The 11,877-nt window shown below is 35.8% G+C and overlaps 1 protein-coding gene across 1 annotated transcript in view; it reads right to left on the bottom strand.

The window, feature by feature from the left end:
* Positions 1-371: 371 nt before the first annotated feature.
* The window catches only part of LOC107138885 (zinc finger protein 639-like), a gene marked incomplete at its 3' end in the record, with an annotated part of 43,408 nt that continues 31,902 nt past the window's right edge, over positions 372-11,877 (bottom strand). The window contains exon 2 of the mRNA XM_015481699.1: positions 372-1,001. Coding sequence (XP_015337185.1) covers positions 372-1,001 — 630 coding nt within the window. The remainder of the gene's footprint in view (positions 1,002-11,877) is intronic.

The raw sequence follows: 11,877 nt of genomic DNA, 5'->3' as shown, positions 1-11,877 counted from the left end.
TAGTATTGGTGGATATAGTATTCTAGGTCGACTTTTTTTTTCTTTCAGTCCATATGACTATATACTCCAATTCCTTTCTGGAAGTCTTCTGCTAAGAAATTAATTATTAACCATATAGGAGTATCTTTGTAAATGAAATCTCTATTTTTCTTATTCCTACCAAAATTTTTTTCATGAAGAATTCTAAAAGTGTTCTTATAAATTCTTTTAAATTTTTTTTAATATCTCCATTTTATTTTTATGTGGTACTGAGAATCAAACCCAGTGCCTTTCACATGCTACGTGAGCATGCTACCACTTGAGCCACATCCCCAGCCCTAAAAGTGTCCTTATAAATTTTTTACCTTAAATCTTTTTTTTTTTTTTTTTGTTTCATGGACTGGAAGGTGACTTATTAATTCCCTTTCATTTCCAAACCTCATCAAGCAGTCACTACATTTATGAGGCAAGTCAGCCGAATGCTTGAAATCTAGATGAATTTTAAGATCTTCAATCTGTCCTGTTGAATATTCGCAATATTGACATAAATAAATCCCTTCAGATAGATGTGAATTTAAATGCTTGCAATATTCTAGCATACTTGAAAAGCCTTTCCCACAGTCATCACAAACATGAGGAAATATTTTAGTATGTTCAATAGCAACATGCCTGTTAACATTTGTATGAAGTCTACTCCGAAAACCACATACTTGACACACAAAGAAGTTCTTACATTTGTCAAAGGTAATTTTGCTTAAGAGGCTGTATTGTCCATGTTCTCCATTGTTATACTTATCGCTTAGTTCTATTAATTTACACGCATGCTCATTTACAACATGGCTATGCAAGTCTTCTGGATCATTTGTTTCATGTTCACAGAACTGACACAAGTACTGTTCATCACAGCTGTGCTCCTGGAAATGCAGGTAGAGTTCGCTGCTTGAGGAGAACTGCACGTCACACTGCTCACACCAATACAGGTGATCACTAAAGTGGGTGTCTGCAATGTGCTGGCTGAGGTTCTNGAGGTGATGGGGGTGGGGGGGGGGCGGCCTACCTTAAATCTTTTAATTGATTGTCTAACATTGGATATCATTTCCTCCTACCATTTCTAATTTATCACATTGTTTCTTTCTTCATCTTCTTCTTTTTAAAATCTTATTGGTTTTGTTTTGTTTTGTTTTGGTGGGGTCTTTTTTTTTTTTTTTGGAACTGGAGGTCAAACCCAGGGCTTTGTGAATGCAAGGCAGATGCTTTGCCAGCCCCAGACATTGTTTCTTAAAAAAATATTCCTAGTATAGTTCTACTTTTTCTATTGCTATGTTTTTTTCTGATTTTTATTCAGTTTTCTCCATTGCTAATTAGTTCATTAAACATCTTTTGAGTGGTTATTTGGCATTTCTTAGATAATTAATAACTTTCAATTTCTTAACTCTCACTTACTAGTGTTATATTATATCTTTCCTTGAGGCAACTTTCCCCTTTTTTGCATGTTCTGTTATTTTTATTGTGATTTTTTTCACTTAAAATACAGCATAATGGTAATTTTGGAAAATGTTTGGAAGTAACTAACTAAACAAAATTAGGTCAGGATCAATGATATATAACTGTATTGTTTGGGAAGCTGTGACAGTAAGATTGTAAGTTTGAAATGAGCTTTAGCATCTTTGTGATATCCTACATTAAACAAAAGAATACATATAGATAGTTCTATTGATGTAGTTCAGTGGTAAAACACTCCTATGTTCAATCCTAAGTAACACTCACCACAAGGAAACATAAAGTATATATGGGATAAAGTCATTTTCTGCAACATTTTATTTGTGTGTGTTGCTAGGGATGGAACCCAGGACTTTGTGCATGTGAGGCAAGCACTCTACCAGCTGAGCTATATCCCCAGCCAAGTCCTGCAACATTTGAGTCAGATGTGGAATCTGAAAAAGTTGAACTGAGAGGCTGTGAATTGACATTGTTGTGGTAACACAGTCACTTTGAGGTTTGTTCTTATTTGTGGTGCTTTGAATTTGCAAGATGATTTTTGAAGTTCTCAAAAATATTGTTGTAAATTTCTTATATTTCTTGAGTAAGAATGGCCTTAGATTATACTGTTCTCTGGTTATTCCCCCCTTTGATAAAATTTTATATATTTACATAATATAGTAAGTGGATAATTTGTTATTTTAATTTCTTTCAGGTATGTCTTCTCATCAAAACCCAGAATTTTTAGGAGAGCAGGAAATAAAATAGTTTTTGCAAAACTTGATTAAGAGAAGGTATGGAATCTATATTTAGTTTTAAACAAGGAATGGAAAATTGTGGAGAGGGAAATTCAGAAAATTTGTCTTAATGAACAAAACAAATGCATGACAATTATTTATAATGAAAATTACACTGTCATCAGGTTACATTATTACATAAGGCTGACTTCTCAACTTATGCCAGTCACTTTTTGTTTGGATAATACTTTCAATTACATAATTGTAATTATATAATTTTCACTATTCAGTACTTTGTGTAAAACCAGTCACAATACACAGATTTTTAAATACAACAAGATGTATGAAAATAGATATATGTTCAAAGCTTACAGGCTCTTATGAAGCTGTGTCTTAAAAATGCCTTTAGGAAAATAAATATTCAACCAGTTTTCTCAGCTTTAAAAATATGATTAAAATAGATAAACATTTTAATGAAAGAAATCAAAACAGTGATAAAATACTAATTAATCAGTTATGTTTAAAAATTTTTAGTGATCTCTACATGAGTGAACGTTAGATAAAAGTCTGCAGATTATTAATATAAATATTTATTTCTAATTTTAATTACCTTACAAGCAGTGTGATGTACTTTCAACACTATTTAAGACTCATACTTTAGCAGAATCACTTTATATCATAGTGTGGACTGTACCCCACCAGGGTAGTTTTCTGCTCAGAAGGTGATGAGTCTCCTGAGAAGATGAAATAATTATTAAAGAAAGAAGAGACAGAGCCAAAAATTAGTTTCAAAGAGGTGCAGCACCTCATAGATTCCCTAGTCCACATAGGAACTGAAACACATGACTAGAAAATGGCTAGTTCTTTATTTATAGGAGAGTACATCAATGGCAGGGATAAGATTACAGTGGAAGGGGCTGGGGATGTGGCTCAAGCGGTAGCGTGCTCGCCTGGCATGCGCATGGCGCTGGGTTGGATCCTCAGCACTACGTACAAATAAAGATGTTGTGTCCCCTGAAAACTAAAAAATAAGTATTGAAAAAAATATTCTCTCTCTCTCTCTCTCTCTCTCTCTCTCTCTCTCTCTCTCAGAAAATAAAATAAAATAAAGATTACAGTGGAAGAGGTCTTGCTGTAGACAGGTTGATTGGCATCCTTGGAAGATACACCCATCTCTGAGAGGCTATGTGGCTATGTGTCTCCAATGGCTCATCCCATCTCCAGTGCAGTGCTGAACTTACACAGAGCTAGGTAGGATATCACATGTACTGGGCAGTCTCTAAACAGCAGTATTGCCACTGTGAGTTCCTAAGATACCAGACTTTCCTGCCTAATGGCTTCCATGTTTTTATTTTACACACACTTCAGAGATGTTTTCCAGCATCTTCGTCTGACATGCACTGCTTCATCTTCCATAGCAACAAGACTCCAAGATGAAATCCAAGAAGATCGGTGCATTTTATGCTTTTGAGTGGGATGAGGTTTGTTCTTATTCATAGCAGCATTATCTTTCCATGTGTCATACCCAGAGACTTCCTGGATCATACACATGTCCCCAGTAAACTTAATACTGTTGCCCTTAGATTTTTCTGAGGCCCTAGTCTGGGCATTCCAAGCCATGTGCAACCAACAAATTCAAAGTGTCTTCTGACTCATTTCAGTGAGCTAATTACATACAGGGATTTTTAACAATAGCCACTTTGATGGTAATTTGAGCTGAAAGTTGAGAAGCCCAGCTGAGATGCAACCCACACTTTGCCTTCATGAGGGCTGCTTCAACTTGTTGTGGCCACAACCATGGCCTGCACCTGCAGAGGCCCCTGCCAACCAGAAGAAGGTGCTAGTGGGTCAGAAGTTTGGTGGCATTGCCAGGATGTGGGGCATCTGCTGAGCTGGGGAGAGACAGCTGCACATATGCCAGTCACTTTTGAGAATCTGTGTGCCTTTAAATTATCTGTGTAGCATTTTTGGAATCATATCCTTCCTCTAAAGAATGGGAAATTTGCTATGGAGTCTATTTTATGCTTCAGTGAGTTACTGGAATATTTTGAAATATACCATTGAGTATATATCATACTGGATAAAAGCCACACAAAGGCAAAGAATGTAGCAAAGAATGTCCACAAATATTTCTGTAGATTTTTTTAAAACAAAAGAAGAAGAAATTCTCTAACTATTATCAGTCTGATTGTTACTTTATAAAAAGGATTCAATGAACAGTTTCTCCTTGTGCCAATGCATATAATTTGAATGAATGTGGGAAGATTTGTACTTACCTACTATTGCTTAATCTAAATGTAGATATAGATACCTCTACATTTATGATAAATCTTTCAAGACCTGTAGACAGGTCTCTGCCCTAAGTAAATAGCAATATATATGTTTTGGTGTAAAACAATAAAAATTGTGTGAAACTGATAAAAAGTAATCCTTTTTTAAGTCCTAGGAAACATCTGTGTGATCATTTTAAAAAGCTTTATAAAGATAAAAGTGAGAACATTTTTAATCCATGCTCAAAAAGTATGGAACAAGAAGAAGTATTGAACAAGCTTTCAAGAAAATAATTACAAATATAAGGAATGTAAACAAGCTTTGAATACAACTGAAAGTCTCATTGAATACCAGAGATTTCATACCAAAGAGAAGCCATACAAATGTAAACAATGTGGCAAAGCTTTTACTGTTAGGCAACATCTTATTGTGCACCAGAGAATACACACTGGAGAGAAACCATACAAATGTAAAGAATGTGGCAAAGCTTTTAATCAAAGAGCACATGTTACACAACACCAGAGAATTCATACTGGAGAAAAGCCATACAAATGTAAAAAACGTGGCAAAGCCTTTACTTAAAGCTCAAGCCTCATTATTCACCAGAAAATTCATACTGGAGAAAAGCCATACCAATATAAAGAATGTGGGAATGCTTTTACTGTTAGGCAAAACCCTATGTAAAGAATGTAGCAATGGTTTCATTCGAAGATCAGACCTTATTCAACACCACAAAATTCATACTGAGTAAAAGCCATAAAAATGCAAAGAATGTGGGAAAGCTTTTCCTATTAGACAAAGCCTTATTTTTCAGAAAAAAAAAAATCATACTGGATAAAAGCCACACAAAGGCAAAGAATGTAGCAAAGTTTTAAGTATGCTTCAACTGATACCAAGTACCAGATAATTCGTACTTGAGACAATCCTTACAAATCTATAGAATGTAAAAATCATTTGTTGTGAGGTAATTGATCACCTGTTGCAGTAATTCACGTGCAGGTCAGCATGAGAAAGAAAGAAGCAGCAGAGCAAGAAAAGCAGCAGCAGAAAAAAAAAGTCCTTTATTGTGTACAAGCAATCTTTTTATAGTATTGTGAACAAAGAAGGCAGCCTTCCAGCATCAATAAATCAGGTCTTTCATCTAATTAAACATAGCATACAGAAGTTTTACTTTCTAATCAGAAGTGACCCCTTCTCATGGCTAATCTACTCTCGGCCCGGAGTATGTTAAGCTCTGCTCTTTGTTAAGAACAGATAATAAAATTTTTCTCAGCGCCCTCCTAGCCCACTTGGCAGAACATCCCGTTTGCAGGCAAGTCCTCCCAAGGACAGCAGACACCTCGTTTTCAAGCATGTCCACTGTTACCTTATCTAAACCTTGAAGGAGCCTCTCATTTGCGAGTAGGCCCTCCCAAGGACAGCAGACACCTCGTTTTCAAGCATGTCCACTGTTACCTATCTATACCTTGACAGAATATCCTGTTTGCAGGCAGACTCCATCAAGGACAGTAATAGTAATGCAGTCACATCTGATTCTCTACAATCATCAGAGAATTCAAACTGGAAAGAAAACATACAATTGCAAAATAAAAATATTGAAAGTTTTTAATCAAAACTCAACTTTTCTAAAATATCAAAAATATAGCAGTAATTGCCCCACAGATGTAAAAAATGTGACAAAGCTTTTAATGAATGCTCCCAACTTACAAATCTGCACAGATTTAGTATTCAAAATAAGCCCTGTACGTGTCAAGAACATATCAGTGCTTTACTCAAACCTAAAAAAAAAGTACTACCTAAAAACCAAATACATAAAATGTCTGCAGAAAACTCTGTAACATGCATGCCTTACATATCAAGAAAATATTTATTACTGAGGAAAATGTTGATATGTGGGAAGTAGAGCAAAATCACAATGCTCCATACATTTCTGAATATGAGTAATTATCAGAGAGAATATTTGAATTTATAGAGTGTGCAATACTTTTGAATAGTTGCTCAAAATTTACCGGACATTAGTAGTTGATGTGATAGAAATAAGGAACTCCTTAGATATCAGCATAGTACAGACATTATCACTGAGAAGATATTTATTATGAATCAAAAAATTAATAAATACGCTCAAGTCTTGAAACCTTGATAAAAGTATAAATTTCCTCTGGCTAATTATATCAAAGTTGAAGGACAGATTAATGAGATTTTTAAAGAGAGAGAGAGAGAGAGAGAAGAGGAGAGGAGAGAGAGAGAGAGAGAGAGAGAGAGAGAGAGAGAATTTTTTAATGTTTATTTTTCAGTTTTTGGTGGATACAACATCTTTATTTTATTTTTATGTGGTGCTGAGGATCGAACCCAGCGCCCCATGCATACCAGGTGAGCACGTTACCGCTTGAGCCACATCCCCAGCCCAGATTAATGAGAATTTTTAATCTGTATTTTTCATTGATGTGATGGTGGTGGAGATTAAACTCAGGCTTGTAGCACACTAGACAAATGGTCTACCACTGAATCACATCCCTAGCCATTTTATTCTGTATGTTTCTGAAGACTTTACAACTATATTTCAAATACTTTATTCAGATTGTTGATGAATGTTGTTACCATATAACAGTGACTGTTTTTTTTTTCCAATTCACTCTCCAGATACAAAATATGTACCCCAAAAACATGCCCCCAGGGACCCCCCTCTCCCAGTCACACCCTACCTGCCATCAATTATACCTGTGTTCAATTACATTTTATGACAGTTTGTAAGTAACAGAAAAAAGAGATACTGTTTGGTAAATAGTGGGACATTTCTTTTAATTAATTTATAAAGTGTGATTAAATTTCAAATTACTTAAAGACTTTTATCCCCATAAATTACATTTAAATTATTTCTCCTTTTTGTATCTACTGAGAAATGAAGACAGGTATAGGAAACATAGGAACATAATAATCAGCCCAGATTTCTAAATCTTCAATTACTACTTCAGTCAAAAGTATAGAGAGTTTTTGTGAATATATGGTGGTTAAAATCTTTCCAAATATGATGGCTGGCATTAGACTATTCTCTAAGAACTGCATAGACTGAAACAGGATTACCCTGACTCAGTCAAAGAGCACCAAAAGCAAAGGACAGATGCACTTTCAAGGCCTTACATTATGACCTATTACACACTAAACCTCTCACAAAATTTTAAGTGAATCTGAGCCACAGATTATAACAGGAAGTTAAGAGAGACTGTCTTTACTAAAATATGCTGACTTATCACATGGGTCTGTAGATGGCTTCAGTGTAAATAAAAGAAAGGTAAAACATGCCATCTCTGTCTTTATGTTCTGTATTTTTTACATTTTGGTTGGGTTCTTGGTCAGCTCTGCTTTACAAGCATGTTACTCATTTAAGGAGTGCTATTCCAAAATCCTAGTGCAAGCTTGGGTGGCCCTGAATTTACATACTGTGTCACCCTTTGAGACTTAGGATGCCTGGGAAAGATGAATAATATGCTTTCAAAAGTTTCAGGGATATTCAACTACAATCTTTTACTGTTGGCAGCAGGTCCACCCTGGCCCCTGGAGCCCTACCTCCACTAGTTTGTTCTGCATGCCAGTGTGGCCAGCTCACAAGGCCATGGCGAACTTGCGGTTTTTCTGTTCCTGCTTGTCCGTCTGAGACATATGTATCCCACGGGAATGCCTTGACCTTTTCTGGTCTGATGGACTTATTGTTAAGGGAGGTTTCGGTACCTGACAATAATAGATGTTGAAACTAAATTTCTCCCCCCTCCCTCCTGCTTTTGGGTAGTTTTCCACTTCTGCTGCTTGGGGTATAAAAAAGGTGTGTTAGCAATAAAGAGTATTGACTCCTGGATGAAGAACCTTGGTGTCCTGTGTGTCTTTTAACCTCGCCGTCCCTCGCCGGACTCGGCTCCCTTGGCCGGACGCGGCATTTTACAACATAATACCTTTTTTCCAGAACCCCTGAAGAGATGCCAAGAATTCTCATTCACTGCCATTAATGCTCAGTCACTTTGAATTCCAGAAACCAAAGCAGTTCACGAAAATGACTCCATGATGTGATTACTCCCCCAAGTGGGAGAAATTACCTCACAACAGGAACTGAGGCTACCTCAAAAGCACAAACCATCATCTCAGGGAAGTCAGATTGCCCCTGGGAGTGATAAGGACTTCTCCAGAGTCATCTTGATAAACCAGAAGAATTCAGATAAAATAGGCCATATTCTATCTCACCCCAATATCCTATAAAGGGCTAGTGTCTTTCTTTACTTGTGGAGCAGTTTCATATATCAGTGCTATCTACATACAAAATCTCACAATTACACTTTATCCTGTATATTTATAACATTTGGCATAATTGTTATTTCTACTATTAACTGATCAGAAGTTTTCTTCTCTGGTATCAAACTAAATGAAATCAAAATGAAAAAAATTACACGGTACCCCCAATTCGTCTGTGAGAAACATATTTCTTGATCACCTGCGAATGCCTGAGATTGCTGATAGTACCTAAAAATATAGACTACTGTTCTGGTTTGGATGTGAGGTGTCCCCTGAAAGCTCTTTTATGAGACAATACAAGGTGTAGATGAGAAATAATTGGGTTATAAGATTCTTAACCCAATCAGTGAATTAACTCTGTGATTGTATTGCCTGAGTGGTAACTGACTGGGTATGACTGGAAGAGGTGGGTCTCTGGGGGCATGGCTTTGGGGTATATATTTTATATCTGGAGAGTAGAATCTCTCTGCTTCCTGATTATGGAATGAGACACTTCCTTCCACCCCACTCTTCTATCATGATGTTCTTCCTCACCTTGATCCCTGGAGGAATGGAGCCAGACTTCTATAGACTGAGCCCTCTGAAACTGTGAGCTCCCAAATAAACTTTTCCTCTTTTGCCATTGTTCTTTTTGGCTCTTTTAGTTGCAGCAGTGAAAAAGCTGATGAAGACAACTGCTTTCTCCTATGTGCACATACCTACAATAAGGTTAATTAAAAAATGAGGCACAGTAAAATGTTGACAGTAACTAATAACAATTAATAATAATAAAAATAATTAATAAAATATCAGTGAATGTAGTTTTGCTATCTAAAATGTACTATTGTGCTCATCTTCTTAAGATGATGTGAATTAATGGCTTTTACAGATGCTCTTATGTGTATTTCAAGAATCATTGCTTTTATGCTCTGGGGCTCTTGCCATGTAACATTAGTCAGTGAAACACAAAATCTGTAATAGCATGACAGCAGATATGATAACCAAAATGGCTAGTAATCATTAGGATGCAGGCAGTCTATGCACTGGAAATGGAGGGAAAATAGGTAACGCACGCCATGGGGGTGGCACAATGAATACAGTCACCAGCATCAAAAAGAAAGAAAAGGAAAAATCTATATGCTCTCATGTAATAAAAAATGAGAAGCTTGGGGCTGGGGTTGTGGCTCAGTGGTAGAGTACTTACCTAGCATGTGTGAGGCCCTGGTTTTGATCCTCAGTACCACAAAAATTAAATAAATAAATAAAGGTATAAAAAAATGAGAAGCTTTTTTTTCTTTTCGGTAAACAAGTACTACACGAAATGCCAAATAACTCACTAAACTTAAATGGGATGGTAAAAGACAATACCATAAAATAATAAGAAGTGATATTAAAGAGAGCTAAGTAGATAAATAAAGAAAATAGTACAACAGCATTTTGAACTTGTGACTTCTATATTCTATTTTATTTGAAAGTATAAATGCAAAAGCAATACTTACCAATTTATGTTGAACAGCACATATTATCTCATTTCCTGATGCTATAAAAAGTACTGCGCGGAGCTGGGGATGTGGCTAAAGTGGTAGTACGCTCACTTGGCATGCGCGCCTGGATCCTCAGCACCACATAAAAATAAAATAAAGATGTGTGTCCACCGAGAACTAAAAAATAAATATTAAAAATTCTCTCTCTCTCTCTCTCTAAAAGAAAAAAAAAGTACTGGGCACTGTACCAGGAAAACAAGACTTATTTAACTCACAATTTTGGGACTGGAAGACCAATATCTAGGGTCCCATCAATTTGATTTCTAATTGGTACCCAGTTTTCTGCATTATAATATGGTGGATGACATCATGGCATGAGTATGTGGGATGGGGAAAATGACATAGGCAGGTAGAAGTTAGAGATAGTCTTGACTTGTCATAATCTTACTTTTTCAAGAACTCACTGCAAGACACTAGAATTAGTCTCTTCTGAGTGTGATGGCCCAATGACTTAATAATCATGCACTAGACTCCACCTCTCCCTACTTAAAGATTCAATCAGCTCAACACTACCACATTAAGAGCTAAGTATGCAATGCATAATAAACCCTTGTGGGCTAAACTCCATTCAAACCATTGTGCACATAAACATTTTATAAAAATAGCCTGTCATGAAACTATGGATCAGAGTTGAGAGACATGGCTGTAAAGAAGCAGAATTTTGTAATCTTGTAGATAAAAATGCAAATTCATTTTGTAAGGTTAGAATATTAATTAAAACTAAGAAAAACAAAACCATATTCTAACATGAGAAAAAAACTGCAACGATGCAACACAAAGCATAGAGCATAAAGAAAATGAACAGCAAAATACCAGAAATATTGCTTTAAATGAAAATAAATCCAACTCTCCAATTTTAAGGAAGACACTAAAAATAAATATGAACATGAAAAATAATAAACTAAGGAGACTGGGATAGGAGGATGGCAGTTGGAGGCCAGCCTCAGCAACTTGTCAATATCCTATTCAAAAAATAAAAAGGGGAGCTGGGGATGTGGTTCAAGTGGTAACACGCTCACCTAGCATGTGTGAGTCACTGGGTTCAATTCTCAGCACCACATACAAATAAAATAAAGATATTGTGTCCACCTAAAAAAACTAAAAAAAAATAAATATTTTTTTAAAAATAAAAAGGGCTGACAACATACTTCAGTTGAAAAGAACACATGGGTTTAATAGCTAGTACTGCATAAAAAAGATCAAGCTGTGTACAAGGAATTCACTTTATATTCAAAATCACATAAAGGTCAGGAATGAGAGTGAAACACAAAAATAAGAACCAAAAGATGGATGGAATGATGATGTAAACGTCACACAACATACATTGTGACAAAACTGACATTCTTCTGACATTTGTAATTTTTACTAAAAATGTATCTAAATTTATGTGTTAAGTAGAAAAAAAATTAAATACAAACATAGCAGAACTGAAATAAAAGAACCAGTGAACATAAAATGAATTTCATTTTCCTTAAAAAGATTAACAAAACTGACCATTAAATCTAATCAGAGAGGGCAAAAGAGAGAGAGGAGAGGCAGACAGACAGACAAAGAAGATTGAAATTACCAGAGTCAGAAATAACACTTGGGGCATCAATTCAGAATTAAAA

This window comes from Marmota marmota, unplaced genomic scaffold, assembly GCF_001458135.2.
Source record: "Marmota marmota marmota unplaced genomic scaffold, marMar, whole genome shotgun sequence".
Lineage (NCBI taxonomy): Eukaryota > Metazoa > Chordata > Mammalia > Rodentia > Sciuridae > Marmota > Marmota marmota.
This window is presented reverse-complemented; position numbering and strand designations above follow the sequence as displayed.